General features: G+C 45.3%; 1 protein-coding gene across 1 annotated transcript in view; it reads right to left on the bottom strand.

Annotated features, from left to right (window-relative positions):
• CNTNAP2 (contactin associated protein like 2) overlaps positions 1 to 24,052 on the bottom strand; it is a 2,918,762-nt gene that overhangs the window by 2,082,929 nt on the left and 811,781 nt on the right. The window contains exon 7 of the mRNA XM_029589581.1: positions 17,702 to 17,963. Within this exon, the coding sequence (XP_029445441.1) occupies positions 17,702 to 17,963 (262 nt within the window). The remainder of the gene's footprint in view (positions 1 to 17,701; positions 17,964 to 24,052) is intronic.

Raw genomic sequence — 24,052 nt, 5'->3', positions numbered from 1 at the left:
AGACACTTCCGTTCCTGGGTTACATTATTTCCTCTTCTGGTTTTCAAATGGACCCGGAGAAGGTTGCAGCTATCACTAATTGGCCTCAACCAGTAGGGTTAAAGGCTCTCCAACGGTTTCTTGGTTTTGCCAACTTTTACAGACACTTTATACCACACTATTCCCAAAGAGTGGCTCCTCTCACGCACTCACTCGCAAGGGTGCCAACACTCATGTTTGGTCTACTTCAGCTTGTCTCGCCTTCGAAGACTTAAAGAAGGCTTTTTTACGGGATTCTTGCTTGCGCCATCCAGATCCACAGCGCCCTTTCGTTGTGGAAGTTGATGCTTCTTCGTTGGCAGTTGGGGCCGTTCTTAGTCAGCACGATGCTTCAGGCAAGCTGATGCCTTGTTCCTACTTTTCAAAGAAATTCACTCCTGCCGAGTGCAACTATAGCATTGGAGACAAGGAGCTTCTTGCTATTAAACTCGCATTTGAAGAATGGAGACAATGGCTCGAGGGGGCCAATCACCCGGTGACCGTCTATACGGATCATAAGAATTTACAGTATTTGGCTCAGGCCCAACGGTTGAACCCTCGTCAAGCTAGGTGGTCCTTGTTCTTCAGTCGCTTCAACTTCATACTTAAGTATCGCCCCGCTGAAAAGAATGTTCGAGCCGACGCTCTCTCTCGTACTTCTCAACCTGAGGAGGAGGAGTCCCTGCAGCACATTCTGGATCCTGCAAGTATTCAATTAAATCTCACTCCGCTAGACACTTCTTCTAAGACTCCAGTGCCTATAAGACTTCGTAAAAGGGTTCTATGTTGGGGTCATGATTCTTTAACCGGAGGCCACGCAGGAGTACAAAGGACACTAGACCTCATAGCCCGCTTCTATTGGTGGCCTGGACTACGTAGGGATGTCTCTCTGTATGTAAGTTCTTGTCCTACCTGCGCACTACAGAAACCATTAATTGGTCCCCGAAGGGGGTTGTTACAACCATTACCCGTTCCTACAGAACCGTGGACGCACATTGCTACAGACTTTGTGGTAGAACTTCCACCTTCTCAAGGCAAGACTGTGGTCTGGGTTACTGTGGACCGCTTTTCTAAAATGGCCCATTTTGTGCCTTTACCCAAACTTCCCTCCGCTACAGAACTGGCGTTGCTGTTTGTTCAGCATATATTCCGCATACATGGTTTACCTCTGGATATAGTCTCCGACCGGGGACCCCAGTTCACCGCCAGATATTGGAGAGCGTTATGTAAAAAATTCAAAGTACAATTAAGCTTCTCGACTGCATTCCACCCACAAAGTAATGGCCAAACAGAACGCATGAACCGTTCATTGAAGTCCTTTCTGAGAGCATTTATCAACCATAAGCAAGACAATTGGGTGGATCTCCTACCTTGGGCGGAGTTCGCCTACAACAATCAGGTACACGCTGCAACCGGAAGATCTCCATTCCAGGTCGTGTACGGCAAACAGCTGAAACCGCCCTTGCCGCTACCAGAACCCATCTCCTCACCTGCTGCCCAGTCAACCGCTGACCAACTGGGTAGGCTTTGGACTTCTACACAGCACCGGCTCCAAAGGGTGGCACTCTCTTCTAAACGATTTGCCGACCGGCATCGAAGAACTGCGCCACAGTTTCTCCCAGGAGACAAAGTCTGGCTCAGCACTAGACACATTCATCTCCGACAACCGTCGAAGAAGTTGGCACCCAAGTTCTGTGGACCCTTCCGAGTTGCGGAGAGAGTGGGCATGGTGTCTTATCGGCTACGCCTTCCCAATTCCCTGCGCATTCACAATGTTTTTCATGTTTCCCTACTGAAGCCAGTCATACTTTCTAAATTTCATCCTAGGCTACCTGATTCCTCTCCGGCGCCCTCAGCAGAAGATCCCACCTTTCAAGTACGAGAGGTACTGGACACTCGCTTTGTTAACAGGCGTTGGGAGTACTTGCTAGCATGGGAGGGGTGTGGCGACGAAGACAACACTTGGGAACCAGCTCGTAACATCTTAGATAAAGCCCTTCTGCATCAGTTCCACTTGGACCACCCTGACAAGCCTGGCCCTTTAAAGAGGGGGCGTAAGAGGGGAGGTACTGTTGCTATCCCGGTCGCCAGATTAGCAACCGGGCTCTTACCGTCCTCCCGAGGCTCCTGGGTCCGCCGCGCTCCGCCGGAGGTTTGGGCCTTCTCGGCCGCATGGCAGCAGCGTCTCCCTCGTGGAGACGCCGTCGATGCCGATTCTGACTCCTCCCCCCGGCCGGGTACGCGCGCGTGCGAAGGGACGGCTCTTGTAGGTCCAGCACCCGGAAGTGCTGAACCGCCCCTTTGCTGACGACAGAGCCTGGCTGAGTATATAAGGCAGCTTCAGTCTCTCCTGCCTTGCCTTGCATCGAGGTCGCTCCTGTGAGTACTTAGTTGCTTCCCTGGATCCAGCTTGCTCCGTTCCTGCTTGTTCCTGTCGGTGGTTCCTGCCTTGCTCCGTTCCTGCTTGTTCCTGCCTGTGGTTCCAGCCTTGCTCCGTTCCTGCTCGTTCCTGCCTTGCTCCGTTCCTGCTGGTCCCAGTTCCCGCTCCAGTGAATCCACTCCTGCTTTTCAACTTCTCGTCTTCCGCCAGCCTCGACCGTTGGACTTCTGCTTGACTCTTCTCGTCTTCCGCCAGCCTCGACCATTGGACTTCCGCTTGACTCTTCTCGTCTTCCGCCAGCCTCGACCATTGGACTTCCGCTTGACTCTTCTCGTCTTCCGCCAGCCTCGACCATTGGACTTCCGCTTGACTCTTCTCGTCTTCTGCCAGCCCTGATCACCAGACCTCCTAAGTCCCAGCGACCCGGACCCCTACGGGCTCCTCCTGGGGGGGTCTCGGGTTTCCAGGGCGAACGCTCCTACATCCACGCCAGATCCGTGCCGCCTCCCGGCTCCTTTTCCACCGTCTGGACTCTGCTGTTCAGACAGCCGGGCCAAGGGTCCACTAAACAGACTTTCTCACAACACCAAAATTACTGGTAGTTTCAATTTGTAAAAACTATAGACTACAAGAAACATGTAGTAAAGCTTTATCTTAAGCAGAACCATTTTAGAACATATTATTAAGTGATTTATAAATTGAAATAGATTCTTTAAAATTCAGGAAAAGATTAAAAGCAAAGTTATTTCAGCAGGTTTATGGGGAAATGTTACAACTTTTTATATTCATTTTTAAAAGAGTATTTATCTGTTTTTCAATGTTTGTATAGTTCTGTTGCTTGATTTATGTTTATATGTAAATTATGTATGAGAAATTGTTATCCTTGAACAGTTTTGCTGGAATTCATGGAATACAATAATTTTTAATAAATAATTAAACGTAGTAATTTGTATTTGACTATGTATTTATACTGTATCTGATGTATTTGGTTATCTTACAGCCATACAAGAATGATCAAAAAACAATTTTCATCTAAATACAAACAAAACAGAGATTCTCTGGATACAAAATATGCATATACAATCCATGATCTGAAAATCATGCTTGGAACCTTTGACCTCTCATTAAAGACACAGATCAAATGCCTCAGATTCTTACTGAACTCACCATGCTGCCACATTTCCAAGAAACAGAGAAAGCTGTTATTTTCAATTCCAAAATTGGTAAAGATTATGTCCATTCATAAAAAAAAAGCCTGCTTTCAGTAATTCATGCTACAGCAATCACACAGCTGGATTACTGCAATACATTGTACATAGCTCAACTAGATAAGGTCTTCCACATACTCCAGATAATACAGAACTCTATTGCATGACTGATTGAAGGATATACACAGACAACTACTACATCATATTAGTCCTACACATATTATACTGATTAACAATACCATACAGAAAGAAATTCAAAACTCTGACATTCATGTTTAAAGCCCTAAGAAGAGACAAACCTATCTACTTCAGTGAAAGACTGTCTTTATGCACTTCATCCAGACCACTTACATTCTCACTTGGATCCTAAATGTCAATATTGTTGGCGAAAGAAATCAAAAGAAAGGAAATCTGCAACAGATCCTTTGTAGAAGGTAGGGATGTGCAGCAGGGACGGATTTGTCCCATTCGGTATTCGTATTCGTGGGGAGTCAAATCCATTGCCATCCATTCTCAGGGAACCCCGATCTGTTCATTAGTTACGTATGTATTCGTTTCTCAAAATAAACTCCTTCCCTTCCTTTAAATTTAATTAAGTACAACCCCCCACCCTCCTGACCTCCCCAAGACTTACCAAAAGTCCCTGGTGGTCCTGGCATGATCTCCTGCACTCGGGCCGTCGGCTGCCAGTATTCAAAATGGCACCGATAGCCTTTGCCCTCACTATGTCACAGGGGCTACCGGTGCCATTGGTCAGCCCCTGTCACATGGTAGGAGCAATGGATTCGTTCAGTCAGGAGCAATGTCCTTCAAAACCTTTGGTTTAATAGCCTGCACTCTCCCCAGTTACCCTAGACCAGGGGTGGGCAAGTCCGGTCCTCGAGGGCTGCAAACCAGTCGGGTTTTCAGGATACCCCTAATGAATATGCATGAAATAGATTTGCATACAACTGAGGCAGTGTGTATGCAGGTCTCTCTCATGCATATTCATTAAGGATATCCTGAAAACCTGACTGGTTTGCAGCCCTCGAGGACCGGAATTGCCCACCCCTGCCCTAGACCCTTTAAACCCCACTGGGATGGCTGTTTTTGTTTAACTTACACTTCCTCCATAGCAGAAGTAAAATTATACAGCATGGGACCTGGCCAAGAGCCCAGGTGCATAAATTTTTGCGCGCACATCTCTTGTCCTGGCCCAGGAACACCCAGGACCTGCCGAAAGCACACCATGCCCCTTTTTGAATCAGAGTGTGATATTCACACATCATAAAATGCATGCTCATGTAGGTGGCTTTTAAAATCCACTGGGAGCATGCATGTCCCACATGTGCACACATTTCCTGATTTTGTTGCACCAGGCTTTTAAAATTCAACGTAAAGTTTTCAAATGGACTCTAGAAAGTTCCCTGGCATGCTGCTACAAGCTAATGTTCTAATGCAGGATATTTTCCTTTTTAGAGTTAGTTAAGAGCATTTTCTGCTGTGCTGGTGATAGAGTTTAGAGTTTAATCAGTATTTTTATTCTATTCACTTTTGGAATCGCCTGCCACCTCTTCAGCGGTTGCACAGAGCGAGTTGCACTCAGTGATGTTAGTCCCACGGGTCATCTTTTTTTTCATTTGTCAATGCTGTAAATTGATTATTTTCTACAATTCTACTCTGTGCAATGTTGAAACTGACCACAGTTTAAAGCTGCTATTTCTAATTTTCTGTAAATTGCTTTGAGTGAATTTCCTATTCAAAAAGGCAGGTAATAAATCTAAATAATGAATAAATTAATATAAATAAAACATTGGTTGGTCCCTTTGATGGATCAGAAAGGCAATTTATAAACCTCAGATTAGTTTTGGTTATCTTCATTACATGATGTGTTGTTCTCTTAATTGGATCTCTCAAATAAGCAGATCCCCTGATATCAACAGCATCTGACCATGGCGTGGAGGAAGTGCCTTCAAAATAAGAGGCTTGAACAATGCAGAAAAAGCTTTCAAACTCCCACTCCCAACTTTAGTTTTCATCAGTGACTTATTTATAAATTATCTGAATTGAAACAATGAGGGGGCATTCTCATCACTATGGCATTGTGGGGTGAACTCCCCAAAGACTTCCTGTGTCTGCTACATTTTAAAATGGACATTTCTCTGCCTACTAATTTAGTCTTCTGTGCCTTTTCTTTGGTTAGTGATGCGCTGGAGGTGGACTCTTGCCCTGGTGCAGGATTGGTACAGCCCTCGGTCAGACCCAGAGAGCACCTGCCACCAGGAGGTGGAGCACAGGAGGAGACAGAGGCTAGCTGGAACTTCATCAATAGCAATCTGGGGTTCCCTCAGGTTGAGCCCTTGGTTTCCCGGGCTGCCTGTTCTTAGGTGGGCCTCGCAGGATCTCCTTAAGAGAAAGCGCAGGGGCGTGCCCACCATGAACAAGGATGCATAGTCAATGTACAGAGCAGAAGGTCCAAAGGGCACAGGTGGCCAGAACAGAGAGTCTGGCTCACGGCAAGAGGTTGGCCCAATCATTCTGTTGATCGTTGACGTAGGACCTCAGGAACGTCTTTAGTGAGCAGTTAGCCCTTTCGGCTTGGCCGTTTGCTTGAGGGTGATAGGCCGATGTCAGGTACAGAGAGATATCAAACTTGGTACACAAGGATTTCCAGTATTTGGCGGTGAATTTTGGCCCATGCAAGGGTTATGCAAGCTGGGTCGATGATGTGCCTAGGAGTTTCTGGCATGTCCTTTGGCTCGAGAGAGTGGGAGAGAGCATCTGCTCGGGTGTTTTTTGCTGCTGGACGGTAGCGGAGTTCAAAGTTAAAACTTTCAAAGATCAGTGCCCAGCGGGCCTGCCTGGGGTTTAATAGCTGAGCCTCTTTTAAGTGTTTGAGGTTTTTGTGATCTGTAAAGATCATAAATTTATGCTGGGCTCCTTCTAACCAAGGACACCATTCTTGAATGGCCAATTTTACCGCTAAGAGTTCACGGTCCCCAATCGTGTAGTTTTGCTCTGCGGGGGGAAATTTGTGTGAGTAGAAGGAGCAGGATACTAAGACCCCTTTGGAGGAATAGTGGCTCAGGACCACCCCTGCCCCAATGGTGGAGGCATCCATTTTGATGACAAAGGAGTGGTTAGGATCCGGGTGACGTAGGCAGGGTCCGGTGCAGAAGGTCTCTTTCAAGGCGTGGAAAGCAGCTTGAGCCTTGGGACTCCAGACTTGAAGGTTACTACCTTTCCTGGTCATGACCGTGAGTGGAGCTGCTAGCGTGGTGTAGTTAACGATGAAGTTCCTGTAATAATTTGTAAATCCAAGGAATCTCTGTAAGGCATGGAGGCCTACTGGCTGGGGCCAGTCTCAAATGCCTTGGAGTTTCTTAGGGTCCATGGTGAAACTATGATTGGAGATAATGTAGCTGATCTGTGAGAAAACTAGATTTTCCTGCGGCACATGAACCCGAAAGCGAAAATGATCGGGCACCCGATGCACATCGCTAGAAGTCAATGCTTTGCTGTTGTTCTCAGACATGGGCAGCTAGGCCAGGGATGGCCTGCAAGGCGGGAGACTCCGCCGAGTCCATGTCCTTGGCAACCTGTTGAGCTGGAGATGGACTCTTGGCCTGGTGCAGGATTGGTATGGCCCTCTGGTCGGACCCAGAGAGCACCTGCCACCAGGAGGTGGAGTACAGGAGGAGACAGAGGCTAGCTGGAACTTCACCAATTGCAACCCGGGGTTCTCTCAGGTTGAGCCCTTGGTTACCCGGGCTGCCTGGTCTTAGGTGGGCCTCGCAGGATCTCATTGAGAGGAAGCGGAGAGGCGTGCCCACCACGAACAAGGGTGTGCAGTCGATGTACAGAGCAGAAACTCCATAGGGCACAGGAGGCCAGAACAGAGAGTCCGAGTGTATAGCGAGGATCAAGGCCAGAGTATCAGTCCAGGATGGTCAGCTGAAGCAAAGGTCAGTACCTGTAGTCAATCCGTAAGTAGTCAGGTCAGGTAGGGGTCATGTTCCAGGCAGTGATCAAGAGTAGTCGGAGAACAGGCAGAGGTCAGATCCATGGAGAAGTCAAGTATAGTCAGGAACAAACAAAGGTCAGTACCGTGAGATCAGTCTGAAGGCTACTACCAAGAGTGGAGAGATGAAGGAACAGGAGACAGTGGAACAGGAGACACAGGAGATGCTGGAACAGGAGATGCTAGAATAAAAGACACTGAAACAAGAGACACTGGAAGGCAAACTAGACACACCGGAGTATACGACCCAATTGCCAAGGTGAGGAAGTAGTGTCTGACCACTTCCTTAAGTATACACATCAATCAGGGCGTGCCGCAGAGCTGGGACCCGCCCTTGGCTCTTTAAGAGGACGGGTGGTCCGAGCGCGCGTGCCTAAGGGCGGGGCCAATGCCATGGAGGATGCCGAGCCCCGCCGTGAGGCCTGGTGGGAGGTGGAAGGCCCGGCGGTCACCACCGCGGGATGCCGAGGCTGAACTAGCAGCAGCAGCAGGGGGAGGATGACCCGGGACTCGTTGGAGCAGAGGTGAGGTATGCAGACCCGGGCATGGGCCGAGCGCGGCCGGGATGTGCAACAGTTAGATATAGAAGAGAAAGGGTCCTTTATTTATTTAATTATAAATATTTATTTCCCGTGCCTTTCAGGATTTGGGGCGAATTATATAAAAAAGCATACAAAATTTAAAACATTAGGTCATTAACAAACTGATAGCAAACACATAGGGGCGGATTTTCAAAGATCCGCGCATGAAAATCCTTCCAGATTTATGCACGCAGGGCCCTCGCACGCCGGCGCACCTATTTTGCATAGGCCGCCGGCGCGCGTAAAGCCCCGGGACATGCGTAAGTCCCGGGGCTTCCTGTCGGGGGCATGTCGGGGGCGTGTCGGGATGATGCGGCATTTAGGGGGTGGGGCGTGGTGTTTCGGGGGCGGGGACGTGGGCGTGGTTTCAGCCCGGGGGCGTTCCGGGGGCGGGGCAGACGGCCGATGCGCGCAAAGGTAAGGGGGGGTTTAGATAGGGCCGGGGAGGTGGGTTAGGTAGGGGAAGGGAGGCGAAGGTGGGGGGAGGGCGAAGGAAAGTTCCCTCCGAGGCCGCTCCGAAATTGGAGCGGCCTCGGAGGGAATAGGCAGCGCGCACTGGGCTCGGCGCGCGCAGGTTGCACAAATGTGCACCCCCTTGCGTGCGCCGACCCCGGATTTTATAAGATACGCGCGGCTACGCGTGTATCTTATAAAATCCAGCGTACTTTTGTTCGCGCCTGCTGCGAGAACAAAAGTACGCGCTCGTGCAAGTTTTTAAAATCTGCCCCAAATGGTATAAAACAATTTTAATAAAAAAAATGTAATAAAAAAATCAGAAAGGGCTACATTTTTCTTTTATGAATATGATCTAGGTATTATCATGAAAAGTTATTTTAGGAATCTCAGATCTAGATTCATCATTTTGCTTTAAATTTTGTAAGAATAGCACCTGCGATAAATAAATAAGTGTAGTTAGAATAATTTTCCAGATACCACAACACATGCTATTTTACTACATCGCATAGCTAAATAGTGCAAAGTGTGTTAAATTTATTGCATCACAAATATTATCACATTGAAAGCTGAGAAGTGCCCAGATGTGTGAGAGAGCAAGAGATCATTATAAAGCTCTCATATAAGTAAACTATTTATACCACTGTAAGAGGGGCAACCTGTAACTCCCAGAAAAAAGGGAGTTACAGGTTTCCAGTGTTCAATCCCATGACGGAGTGTGTTATGCTATCGCATGCAATGTTAAGCACCTCTCTTTTTCACAAACTTCTCCCATTTGACTAAATTTTTCAAATGTGCATACACATTTCACAAAGCCCGCAATAATGCACTAACGCGATTTGAAAAATGACCTCCTCAGTGTTTAATTTTATGGGTTTAAAGATTAGGATATTTCCAAATTTGTCTAAAGCCACTCAGGAGAGAAGAAAAGGCTTTTTGGCTTAGGGACAAAATGTTCAGGTTTTGGGGTCCAAATTTGTATTGAGGTACCCCTGTAAATGCTTAATTAAGTACACTAATGATAGTTTTCTTTTTTTTGTACCTGAGCAGAGCTTAAAATTTTTATTGACTCAAAAACTGCTCTTTTCCCCAAAAGTGTCCAAGCTGTGTTTTCATCTTAAGCGTCATTAGGAATGTTATCAGAATTCTCATGTACTAGCAATTTATTGCTATTTCTTTCCTTTTTTTCTCCTGCTGAGTTCCTCCCCCTCTCTTTATTAAATGGACTAAAGAGATGATTTATATATTTCTTCAAGTTTATAACTTTTGCTTTCCTTTTTTTTTTCATGATTCATCGTGTTTCTGTGCAAAGATTTCTCTTTATAAATTATATTATAACTCAATAAATATAAATTAAAAAAAAAAGATATATTTTTTGTACTTCTCTATTATATTCCTGTTGTACAGCACCTATGGTATATACCCTCTCAGCATTCTGACCAGCAGCTGTGACCAGCAGGTACAGCTATACAGGGGTTAAAATGTGTAGGCTTGAAGAACAGCTGCCTCTGGCAGTTGGAAGTGAGAATGTGTGTAAGAGCTGTCAGAGAAGCAGGCCTTGGCTAACACAGAATAGGCAGGGCTTTATACTGCTGCTGTAAATTAAGAAAAAAAAATACACACACCTTTCCTATTTGAAGCTTTTCTGAACTGTATCTACTATGTTAAAAGAGAGTGATTAAACCTTTCTTTTTTGCTTTCATCAGCCTCTCCTATGTGCCGTTTCTTTCTGAGAAGCCAGCAGGAGCAAATGCTGCTGGCAAACCCCTGACAATTTAAGGGGAATTGGGGGTTATACAAGTTCTCTTTTCTATCCTTCTGTAAGTCCTTCTGTAAAGTCTCTTCTTCTTCCACGGTGTTGTGAAATAGTGAGTCTTTTTAAACAGTGGCTAGCTTGCATTCATTACAGCTGGCAATGCATTATCTGGTAATAAGATCTGCCACCATTGTAATCTGTATTGTTAAAGCTGGACGAAAATGCCAAATGTAAAGGTTGCTGCAGATTTTTCCTCATTTGAAATGTGTTGCACATTTGACCTACTTAGAGTAGGAGTGCAAGTGTTTAGGATTATGCAAAAACTGGATCATATACAGCAAATAAAACAAAGCTCACACCACCTCCACCTCCATCATTTATTTTAAATCTCTTATATTCTCTGGGTGTGGGAGAGAATCATGATTAAGGACTGTTTAATATAAGATTGGTGTCTCCAAAGCACAATTGTTTCTTCTGAAGGTTAGGCTGATGGTAATGGCAGAGAAATTAGCTTGTGCAATGCATGTGAACAGGGGAACTACTAATGCAGCTTAAATATAGGGATGGTAACTTTCAAACCAGTGCACGGGTAAACTTTGGTGCGTGTGCATTGGCAGGCGTCCAGATATGTAGCCATTTTATAAATTGCATGCACGTTATTAAAATAGCCTGCCTGCGTGCACGTGTGCCAATTTTCAAGTGGGCGTGTGTCTAGGTATGCAAATCCCGATTCTACCATGTAAGTCAGGGTATTTTATAAAGGGCGTGCGTCCACACCGTTGCTGGTTTCAACAGTTCATCCACCAGTTCGCCCAGTTAAGAAGTAGGCCCTCCAAACCCCCCTGGTTTGATAACCTGCACTCCCTCCAGTTACCCCAGACCCTTTAAACCCAGAAGAAATTGCTGGTTTTTTTTTAAACGTACCCCTCCTCCCTAGCAGAAGTAAACTTACGCAGCAACCTGGGTACGCTCAAGGGCATATAATTATTTACTCGCCCATCTCTTGGCCATGCCCTAAAGCTCCCATGCCACGCCCAATCCCTTCCTCTTTTTAAAATCATGTGAGATGTGCACATACCAGGAGATAGCATGCATCTGGGTGGCTTTTAAAATTTAGTCAGCAGGTATAAGCCCAACTTATACATGCATCCCTTAATTTATACGCATACTGGGGTTTTAAAATTTACCTTCTAGAGATGAGTATCATGTGGCAATCATCAAGATATGGTAGGGATCATAAATCTGAGTAGTTGGTGTGGATGAGCAGACTAGATAGGCCATATATCTTTTTCTTCCATCAAGTGTCTAGAAATCATGAGCCTTATTTATGATATTTAGCATGATATAACTTAGTTATTCTTCTGATTTTACTCCATGTTGCTCAAATAAGATTTATTTTCATAGGCTGTAATTTCAAATCACCTGGAGTACATGTGAAGAAAAATTGCACTAGGCATATCTTTGAAAAGATTGTCACTGTACCAGCTTTGATCTTTCTGAAGACATGGTGACACACAAAACCAGAGGGGATCTTTTTATAATTAAGGATTTTTCTGCACGGGGCTTAAAAATAAAATCTAAAACTTTTTTTTTATGGTTTCTCCTTGACTGTTTTTTTGTAAGGCATTGCACCTTCTTCACAGAGACCAAACAGTCACTGCAATAACACATTTTAAGATGTGCTAACCTGCTGCAAAATGGATTATTTATGATTATACAAGTGAAAGGTTGGTAGTCAGAAACAAAACATGTGATAGCAAGTAAAGACTGTGAGGGCCCATTTCATCTGCTCCACCTTCCCTTCCTGTTGTAATACCATAAATGATAACGTTCAAACTTATTCACATTACTAGATTTGCACACATAAGAGGATGCATGGAGATTTAGCTTAGTATTTTATAAATGGTTCAACAGCTTGCTGCACAGTTTATAGAATGTAATGTAGTTCAGCTCTGCAGCAAAGTGCATATGTTTCAGTACACGCAAATATCTGACATGCAATAAAAACACTTAGGTCTAGATTCATCAAATTATTATAAATATAGCAGAAATAGTGCCTAAAAATGGGCGTGGTTAGGCTAATTTCCTGTGTATCACAAGGCAGAGGAAACTATCGCATTGCATCAGCAAGTTGCATGCTGCGTCATTGCGTGGCGTGTTGCGTCAGCACGTCATGCGTCATTTTATGCGGCACATGTTGATTTGTGCATGGCACATTATTATTTTTATTTATATATACCAGCTTCCTGCAGCCTCCTCTTTGAGAATGAGTTAGGCATTGGAGAGAGGAGAGGAGAGTTGGTGAGTGGATTAGTGGGAGTAGGAGCCTATAGATTCGAATTTCCTGAGTCCGTTGTCTTGTCTTCTTTTCTCATCTGTTTCCATTTAACTTGGACGTTTGTTTTCTTTGTGTGAGTGAAAGTTTTTGTCAGTTTGTCCTGTTTGTCTATCTGTGTTAGTGTAGGAGGAAATGTGGTGGTGAGGTGAAGGAGGAGTGGTGAGGAATGGTAGTGAGGCATGGTGGTGAGGTGGAGGAGGAGTGGTGAGGCATGTTGGTGTGGAGGAGGTGGAAGAGTGGTGATGTATGGTGGTGAGGCATGTGGTATTGAGTGGAAAGGATGGAGAAGAGAGGCAGAGGAGAGAGGAAAGGAGAGGTATGAGGAGGGGAGGGGAGAAGGAAGGAGAGGAGGAGGGAGGATGAGTGCAGCAGTGCTAGGGGAAGAAGGAGGAGTAGGAGTAGGAACAGGTTCAGGAGTAGAGATAGGGAAGGGGCAAGGGAAAGTGGAGGCAGGAGAGGGAAGGGGATAGACAGGCGAGTCTGGTGGGAGGAAGATGACAGGCTAGGGATAGGCAGAGAGGGCAGAGGGAAGGCGAGTCAGTAGGGCAGGTACAGGGGGGGGGGAAGGGAGGGGAGAGTGGAGTAGGAGCGAGAGTGAGGAAAGGGAGGATAACTCTCTGGAAGCAGAAGTGGCATCCCCTTCAGGCAGCCAGGCAGCAGGGCGCTTTCATCTCAGGGTTTGAAGTTCAGCCTGGAGGACAACGAGATGATCATTGCTGGATTCTTGGAACATTATGCCATGCTGATCCACAACCATGCAGCCAAGACCTCAAGGGCAGCCAAGAGCTGGAACTGGTACACCATCACCCAGGCAATCTCAAGGCGCAGTGGCATGAGGTATGGTGGGGAGCAGATGGCCCACAGGTACCAGGACATAAAGGCCTCGTTAAATACCAAGGTGGTGAACTGCAACAGGTATATCCAGCAGATGAGTGGAGGAACCCCTTGTTCAATTGTGCTGATACACATGGAGGAGCACCTTGTCCAACGGCTGGGACTGGATGTATTCGAGGGCATGCCTGAACGGCTGGACATCACGTGATCTGGAGCCAGTAAGTTCACCTCACCTGTAAATTGGCAAGGCTGTTAAAGTTGTGCACATCATTTGGCATAAGATGCTCACATTGATTGACATGTGAAGTGCACATCTCATGCCAAATGGTCCATGTGTGTGTACCTCTTGGCTTTGGTACTTGTGTTCTTATTTGTTTCCACAGTTCTTACCCAGGACTCTGCCATTCCCAACTGTCCAGGCCCAGGGACCAGCAGTAAAGAGCAAGGGACCAGCCACACAGCAGCACCTTTTCATACGCCCTTGCTTATGGACTTTCGGGTACAGTTCAATGAGGAGGAAGAGGAGCAGCAGAGCCTTCTGAACACAGCCAGATCTAGCAAGCCCACTGTGGCCTAAATCTTTCCAGCTTCTAGAAGAAACTCAACCTGCAGTGGCACACAATTAAGCCAGCACAGCCTCGCTCCAACACACCACATGGCCAGCACAAGGCAGCATACACTGAGCTGAAGCAGAACACCAGCTCCCTCCTGCCACTTCTAGAGGCTCAAACTTTCACTCCGCCATGACTAGCACAGCCCAGCAACATATCTGGCACCACCATGGCACATACCATGCACAAGCAGCTGGAGTGGCTGGAAAGGAGCCATGGTGTCCACCTCTACTACGTAAGGGCAGAGATAGTGCACCTGAGGAGGCCTGTCAATGGGCAGACCCAGGCTCTGCATGATCAGATAACAGCCTTCACACAAGCTCTCACCACAGTGTTTACATCAACAAATAACCTCACCAGCATCCTCATCCAGATTCTCCAAAGAATGGTGGAGCTTCCACCAGTGCCTTGTCCAGCAACCTAAGATTCTATGCCATGTAGCATTCCCCAGCCAAAGTCATGCCACCCTCAAGTGGAAAAATATGGCATGGCAAAGGGGCATGAACATTCACCCTATTATGCCTAGAAACAAGACTTGTTGAACAAGCCTGGCCAGGCCTCTGTAGAGAGTTCCTGTGCTGGTTAGATAGAAGAAGACTGCTGGGCCCATCGACATTACAGAGATACTGTGCCAGCTTACTGAAGGGGATGGTCTAGTGTCTGCTCCTGTTGCATGGTTCTAAAGCCTTCCTCAATGCTCTACCCATACTCTAGCCTCCTTAATGCAATCTCCAGTCATGTTCCAGCTGCTGCCTCTTCTCATCATGTCTCATCTCCTGCTCCTGATGCTGGTGTCTGCCTCATCTCATCCTGATGCTGCGTCCATGCTAATATCTCATCTCATCTCATCCTGCTGTAGCCTCCATGCTGCTGTGTCTCATCTCATCTCATGTTGCTGCTACCTCCATGTGGTTGTGTATCATCTTATCTCCTGAGGCTGCTACCTCCATGTTGCTGTGTCTTCTCCTTGGGATACTACCTCTGTGCTGAAATGTCTTCTCCTGGACCTCCTGCTTTCATGCTGCAGTGTCTTCACCTGGGGCTTCTGCCTCCATTCTGAAGTGTCTCTTTGCCTGGTCTTCGGCCTCCTTGCTGCACTCTCCAGTCCTATTCCTGTTGCCTGCTACTTAATCTTTGCTGCCTTGACCCTTAGGATGCCCCCCCTTTGAGTGTGCTCTTTCAACATGAGTTGTCAATTGAACTCTGCTGCCTTGCCCCTTAGGCTGTCCCCTCCTTTGAGTGTGCTCTTTCAACATGAACTGTCTGGGGCCTTCACTTGAACTCTGCTACATTGGCCCTTAACCTATCCCCAATTTGAGTGTGTTTTTTCAACATGGACTCTCTGGGGGCCTTTTGGTTTACATCACATAGTTGTGCTGCTATCGGCTCTAACATTAGAGCTGTACTTTAGCTATTGGGGTGCCACTTCCACTTCCTAAGTTCTTTGCTGCAATCATGATTGTACAAAAGGATAAGATGCTAAGTCTGTATATCTAATGTTGCCATTTGCAAGAATGTATGCAGAGATATACATTTCAGATATACATTTCAGTTACAGTGTGATATACAGTTACATATCTTGTCCTTGCAAAATGTGATTACCAAAGATGTTGACTTGTTTTCCATCTATTGACATTTGTTGTATAATAAAGTGGTCACAAGCTTGAAAGAACACTTTCTGCTTACCTGTTTTTATTGTTTGCTTTTTCTCTTAAGGGTTCACTGGGTCAAAGGTTTCAGATCCACATGACCTTGCATGCTAGAGTGTCAGTGGCCATTCCAAGTAGGCACTTTTCTGGCAGGTAAGATCATATGGCCTATGGCATACAAGCAAAAGCTGATTGCAATTTCCCAAGGAAAACAGCAAGTGTTAAACAGGAATCTCTTTATTATGGAACTTCAATACTGACTCCAGCTGCCTTCTCCAAAGATCATATTCATAGCTAACTGTTGGGTACATAGGCATGTATGAGAGGTAGGCATTAGCTAGCGAATGTCCACCTCCATACGGAGTCCAGTGGAATGGGTCTATAAATGTTTGGCTTATAACATTGTGAAAATATATCACTTCTGACCAGACAATGGCCCTTCTCTTTGGCTCTGGCACTGAATGCTATCATGACATAAGTCTTCAGTCAGAGGGCTACTTTAAAATTATATAAAACCTTAGATGTGTTTTATCTTTACAGAGCATATATGTGCAGCTACAGATATCTGGGACACAGAGTATATAGTGTACATGTAAAGCCTGTGTGGTTTAAGGGCAAATTATACTAATCACCCCACAAGACTTTACATTGGGACCCTTACTTGGCTTCTTACGCCACTTAAAAGGCAATCTGGACAAAAGCCTTTTTAGGTGCCACACTAAACAAAATGTCTTCAACTTGCAGACTGCTCTAACACCATGCCAGAGGCTATGTGACAACTGAGGAGTGAGGGAGTTGTGTAGGTTAGACAAACCACACAACCCAGGAGCAGACAGCTAGAAGGCTGGCTGGCTGTCTCCCCTATACTGGTCTGGCATGTGGATTTGTCTAATACTTGTATGTTATCAGCCTTAGCCATAAACAGATCCACATGCCATGCCACAACAGGGGAGACAGCAAGTCTGTGGAGATCTGCCTGCTCCCAAGCAACAGCAGGCCTCCTAGTTGTGTGCTTTTGGGCTGTGGGGTTTACATAACATACACAACTCCTTCACTCCTCCTCAGTTGTCACACAGCTGCTGACATGGTGTTTGAGCAGGCAGCAAGTAGACAGAGGTGCATAATGCACAGGTTTTGTAGAGGACAAGTGGTGATGGGCAAAATCGGCTGCTAAACTTGTCCCCTAAAATCAACAATAGAAATGTGCCACCATTTCTATGAATGCACACAAAAGATATCAAGTTACATATGGCAGCATCTTTGTAGGCATAACCTGCCAGCTTATACATCTGGCAAAGGCGCAAAAGATGTGGCAGCCTCTTTGTGGAGTGTGAAGGATCTGTTCAACAGAGAGGAGGGTAAGTAGGCCATGGTTCAAAAAAGGAAACTTCTAATAGGAATACTAGCAGGCCTCAAACAACCCCCCCCAAAAAAAAACAAAAAAAAAACAAACAAACCCACACAATTAGTCCCATTCAAAGTACTAGGTTGAATAGCTTTTGGGTTCGGGAGGTGGAAGGAGTACACTCCCAGCAGATACCTACTCATCCAGAAATTTAAGATACCATGTCGAATTTCACATCCCCCCATCAACACAAGGAATAAACAGTGTGAGCCACAGGTGTAATGGTCTTTGAGTAAGCAAGCAGCCATTTTCTCACCATGCGATACAATCATATCTCTGAGGCACCTGTTGTAAACAGTGGAAGCACAGGTTCACTTGTGTGGAAAGACAGTCTGTGAAAAATGGATGCACACAAACTGCCTGCTCTCGGGTATGCATAGATGTGGTAATGGAGGGAAGAACGAAGCAAACATCAGATAACACAAAACACATTTCTTTCCTGAAAAAAACTGACAATATTCTGCTTACCTGAGGAGATATCTATTCGGTTCTTGTTGATCTGAGTGATGCCGATGTGAACGCTGATTTTGCCTTCAATCAGGTCAATCTCTACGTTCTGTTGTCCCTCTAGAAGACTGCGGAAGAGAAGGCCACTGGGATTCCAAGTACGAAAATGGAAGCTGACTGAAAACTCATCCAGGTTTGGCCTACCAGGCACCTCTAGGTAACTAGTAGCATTGAAAAAGACTGGCACTGAATGTGGCTCCACACAGGAAAAACTTAAATTTCCCTGGAAAAAAAAAACAAGGAAAATAAAAAGCAATAATTGATGTGAATACACAAACCTGTCAACAACAATGTGACTAGATAACAAATCATATTTGGTTATCAAAACATCCTATGACCAGACTTCTGCAGGGTGTAGTTGAACACATTACAGACAGTGGCCCCTAGCTTCCTGCGACTGTGTGGCTATGGAAGAAACCACATAATTAGCGTTTTGTCACAAAAGTGACAACCTGCCACAGAATCAACATACCTGACCTTTCTCTACCTCTTAATTAAATCTTTATAAGAAAGCTACAGATTATTGGCTATTTGGGATTCCATATCCAGCTTTAGAGGACAAACCACACTTGGGGCCAGATTTTCAAAGCCCTGGATTTATGCGCGCAGGGGGGGCTACACGAGCAAACCTATTTTGATTAGGCCCGGCGACGCGCGCAAGCCCCGGGACACACGTATGTCCCGGGGCTTTGAAAAAGGGGCGGGAAGGGGGCGGGGCGTGGGTGGGGCACTGGTCCAGCGGTGGGTCCGAGGTCTCCGGCACAGCGGCCGTGCGGGAGGATTGCGCGCCAGCAGCCGGCCAAGCGCAGGCAAGTTACGCCTGCCAGAGGCAGGCGTAAATAAGAAAATAAAGGTAGGGGGAGATCTAGGTAGTGCTGGGGGGCAGATTAGATAAGGGAAGGGAAGGTGGGGGAGAGCGGAAGGAATGGGGAAAGCCATCAGGGCTCCCCTAGGGCTCGGCGCACGCAAGGTGCACCCCCTTGTGCACATCGACCCCGGATTTTATAACATGCACGCGGCTGCGCGTGCATGTTATAAAATCAGGCGTAGATTTGTGCGCGCTAGGTTGCGCGCACAAATCTACGCCCTCGCTTATCTCTTAAAATCCAGCCCCAAATGTTTACTTTTATTGCGACTGCGGCTTGGCTGTTGGTTGCAGCGCATTGGAAGGATGTGGACCCACCAGGTTTATCCCAGCTGTACACTAAATTGAGACAGATAAGCTATATGGAACAACTCACAGCACTCAGGCGTGACTCATTTGCTAAGTTTATTAGAATTTCGTCCCCATTAAACCGGTACCTTGACCGGGTTCAGCGGAGCTAAGGGAGTAACTATATAGGCTCGGCAAGCCTAGCTGAAGAGCACTGGTACCCAATCGGGCCCCCTTTTGGGCGCTTTTCAGAGATACTTCCCATTGGTCTGAACAGCTTTGGGGGCCCAAGGGAGGATAACTCTGTAATACCTATCCATGACTGATGTTATTTTGGGAAGGGATGGAGGTGGGGGAGGGAAACAAGGGGATAAATAAGAAAAAAGGGGAGAGGGGGAGGGCACATTTAGAGAAGCAGACGGATGTTTAGCTTGCCTTCGGATGCCCAGTTAAACTTTCTGCTTAATGTTCAACAATTAGACATTGGGCCATTTGTTTATCTGTCTAGCCATGTTATTGTTCAATGTTTTATCTATAAGTTTTCTGTGCCTTTCTCAATAAACAATAAAGAAAAAAAAAAAGAAAGCTACAGAGTGCCATCCTTCACTCTCAGCTCTCGTTGCTCCTGTCCCTCCCTCCTAAATAGCCTGCAGGGAATGAGACTAGGACCATAGCAGATGAAAGAAGAGGCACTGTGCTTCCTAAACCAGCCCCTTTTCTTCTACTGCCCCCTCCCCCAAACACACACACACCTTCTCTTGTCCTGAGGGGAAAAAGAGGAGGTATAAAACTGAATTGGACAGAGAGAGGTCAGAATATTTGATCTCTCACAGATTAAACTTATTTTTTCCTATATTTTACAACTTGTGCCACCACATTGGTTGTATAAACCATTTGTCCATATCAGAAATTCTATATTAGTAAATCTACATGATCATGTGCTCGACAATTGGAACATCACAGTTGTCTCTGCTTAAGAAGAATGGAGGCATCAATAGTTTCATATTATATGGAGTATAAACATCAGTTTAAAACTTTAACATGCTTTGCCATCAATCATATCAAACCGCCTTTAAGTGTTGGTGACAGGAATGTCTTTCTTACTTGACCAGAACAAAAATTGATTTTTTTACTCTAATTGCTCATCTTAGTGGATTGGTAACATTGAGTAGAATCTATTCCTTTGAGAATGTTTTAACATCATTTTGGGAAAGTCTTCAAGGAAAGTGATGCATCATTAAATGATTTTTGGAATATATTGGAGAACTTTTGTGTCTATCAAATGCATTATTGTGTGACTGGCCTATCCTCTTCTTTATTTTTGAAAAAAAGTTGAGGAGTAGTCTTGATTGGTTAATTACAGTGCCAATCAAAAAATATCCCAATGTGATTGGACTATTTTTTCCTTTAAATGTTTTGGAGTATTCTTATTAACTGATAGAGATGTGAATCGTGTGATCGATCGTCTTAACGATCGATTTCGGCTGGGGGGGGGGGGAATCGGATCGTCGGTTTTGTTTTTTTAAATATCGTGTAAATCGTAAATCGGGGGAGGGCGGGAAAACCGGCACACTAAAACATCCCTAAAACCCACCCGACCCTTTAAAATAAATCCCCCACCCTCCCGAACCCCCCCAAAATGTCTTAAATTACCTGGGGTCCAGTGGGGGGGGGGGTCCCGTTGTGATCTTCCACCCTCGGGCCACGGGTGCGTTGATAGAAATGGCGCCGGCGCTACCTTTGCCCTGTCATATGACAGGGCAAAGGTAGCGCTGGCGCCATTTTGCTTCCTGTCCCCCGACGTCACAAGCGTAGGAGATTGCTCCCGGACCCCCGCTGGACACCCAGGGACTTTTGGCCAGCTTGGGGGGGCCTCCTGACCCCCACAAGACTTGCCAAAAGTCCAGCGGGGGTCCGGGAACGACCTCCTGCACTCGAATCGTGTTGCCGTAATGGAAAATGACGCCGACCATACGGCCGGTGCCATTTTGCAATACGGCAATATGGCCATTCGGCAATATGGCCATATGGCCGGCGCCATTTTGCATATGGCGCCATATGGCCATTTTGCAGTACGGCAATATGGCCATACATTTAAGACATTTTGGGGGGGGTTCGGGAGGGTGGGGGATTTATTTTAAACGGTCGGGGTGGGTTTTAGGGATGTTTTAGTGTGCTGGTTTTCCTGCCCTCCCCCTTCCCCTCCCCCTTCCCCCGATTTACGATTTTTGACGATAAATCAGGGGAATTCCTATTAAATATCGCCTCTAACAATTTTTGATGATTTAAAATATATCAGATGATATTTTAAATCGTCAAAAAACGATTCACATCCCTATTAACTGAAATACATTTTATGAAAGCTATTTGAGCTGGCAGACTTAATCCATTAGTATAAATGGCTGTAAACATATCCACACAATAATCTTCAGTGAAGGTTTTTGGTGTAAGGGTTTTTTGGAATTAAAGTTGTAGAAAGAAGGATATGTCTAAGTTTATGCCTCATATTTTTTAGAAGTGTACTCTGAAGCAGCCTTATGACAAAACACTAGCAGCATTGGCTTCTCTGATGTTTTCAACTGTTTATATGATCTAGTTGAAATATTTTAGCATGATATTTTATCAGATAAGATTTTTGATTTTCACACATTAAATTCTGTTTGACAATTGAGTTATTTTACTATATAAATACAAAAAGAGGGTTTTTTTGATCCCTAATTGAATTTAGAAGTTTGGTGACATTGTAACAAAATCAGCCAGTCTGAGGTCTTTTTCCTCCTTTTTTTAAAATGTATATATATATATATGTATACATTCACAAAAGATATTTCACTTATGTTGAAACTGATGCATTATTATTGAGGTTTTGGTTTTGTATTCTGTGGAATTTTATCACTTTGCATATACCAATCTATAAAGTCACAAGGCAAAGACATCTATTGATGCTACATTAAGCTTTAAACCTAATTAGACTTACTTAGAGGAGAATAATTGTTTAGATGCCCATCAATCAGACTTATGCAAAGGTTATAGCATAAAGACATCTCTAGTATCCTTACAGGTAAACTCTCAAAAGGATTTACATGTGTAAATATAACTACAATTGTAGCAATTATCAAAAGTCATTTACACATGTACGACTGAATTTTAAAAGCCCTGTGCATGTAAATGTTGGGGGTTACGCGTGTGGCCGGGTCTTGCACGTGTTGAGTGCATTTTAGAAAGGGTCCGACCATGTGCATAACTCCCAATATTCGCAGAAGTGCTGGGCCTAAAGAAAGGGGTGGGACAGTGCCATTAGACGCTGTCCTGGGGAAGCACACACCGGCCGGCTGCTAGCACATGGAATTTATTTCTGTTCCAGAGGAGCAGTAAGTAATGAAACAAAAAAACCTTGAGTAGCTAGGTAGCGGTTAGGGGTCAGGGAGGAGAGGGAGGAGACGGGAAAAGGTAGGAAGGTTAGGGAGGGGTATAGGGAAGTTCTCTCCCAGTCCATTCCTTAATTGGAGTGGACAGAGAAAGAATTGGGGAAGGCCTACCCGTGTCGCCGCACGTTGCTTTGTAAAAATCCACCCCCGCGCCTGAGAGACCTGACCTGCCCACACATGCATGGAATTTAAAATTTGGTGCGCATGTGTGTGTGTAGGAAACGTATTTTATAGCATGCATGCGCCAATGCGTGCATGTTTTAAGATAGCTGCTCCCATATGCACGCGTCAGGAACAGCATGCACATAGACGCATGTGTGCACCTTTTAAAATTAACCCATTAAAAAGCACTTATGTGACCAAATCCTATGGGCAATTCAATGGCATATATTGTAACAATTTTCAAAAATCCACTTACTTGAGTAAAGTGCATTTACTCAAGAAAAACCCACTGAAAAATTTCTGTCATTTAAATTGATGAAAGATACGAACAAGAGGAGTTGATTTGTAGAATGCAGTCTCTAGCTCGTTTCACTGAATTCACATTTGCAGATAATTTCTCTGACTATGTAAGGAAGCCCACCCCCCGAAACCTGCCCTGAGTTGAAAGTGTCCCCTCTTACAGTGGTGTTTATATATATATATAACATGTCATAATGACTCTACACAGAAGTGCTCTCTCTCTCTCTTTCTTCTCTCTGTAGAACACAAAGACAAAAGGTTTAGTTAAATCCCATGTCACTGTACTACGTTCTGTGCTAGGAGTAGGGCCCAGAAAGTATGGGGTTCTGCAAGAAGCAATTTTTTACCAACTTTTTAAAATATTTATCTTGCCCCTTTGTTGGCCATAAGTGACCTTGTCATCAGAGGCTTTGACAAAGGTCACTCATTCATTCTAGCCCTATTAGACATCTCCGCAGCCTTTGACACTATTAACCACTCTGTTTTACTCAACAGGCTAGCTGATATTTGCATCTCTGGGACCCCATTTCGCTGGTTCAAATCATACATAAGTGACAGACAATTCAAGGTAAAAATAGAAAACCACGAATCAGAGCCAATCGATATCACAAGGAACGTACCCCAAGGCTCCTCCTTATCATCCACTCTCTTTAACATATACCTCCTTCCCCTCTGCCAGCTACACTCAAATCTCGACCTCCCACACTTTGTCTACGCAGATGACGTGCAGGTTCTTATACCTATCACCGACTCCATCTCCAATGCCCTTAAAAGATGGGATAGTGCCCTCTCATCCATCAACTGTCTACTTAGACAACTCAACCTAGCCCTAAATCCCAACAAAACTGAACTTATGATCATTTCACCTCAGCCCATCAATCCATTACCTACCCCCTCAGCCAACTCTCCCCTTGCTCCCCCAGTCCTCTCGCAATCTGTAAGAGACCTAGGCATCACACTTGACCCTCAATTCAGCCTACAGAAATTTATCTCCTCCACCATCAAAGACTGTTACTACAAATTACACACCATCAAAAAACGTAAACCTATCCTGCACCTCAACGACTTTAGAACTGCCTTGCAAGCCCTAATATTATCTAAAATAGATTACTCAAATGCTCTACTCCTAGGCTTCCCAAAGAACAGCCTTGACCCCCTACAGCTGCTTCAAAATGCAGCCGCACGGGTATTAACAGGCACCCGCAGAAAAGAACATATCACACCCATTCTGAAACAACTTCACTGGCTCCCCATCGCAGCCAGAATTCA

This window comes from Rhinatrema bivittatum, chromosome 2 (genome assembly GCF_901001135.1).
Source record: "Rhinatrema bivittatum chromosome 2, aRhiBiv1.1, whole genome shotgun sequence".
NCBI classification, from domain to species: domain Eukaryota; kingdom Metazoa; phylum Chordata; class Amphibia; order Gymnophiona; family Rhinatrematidae; genus Rhinatrema; species Rhinatrema bivittatum.
The sequence above is the reverse complement of the archived record's forward strand: the minus strand, read 5'-3'. Positions and strand labels throughout refer to the sequence as shown.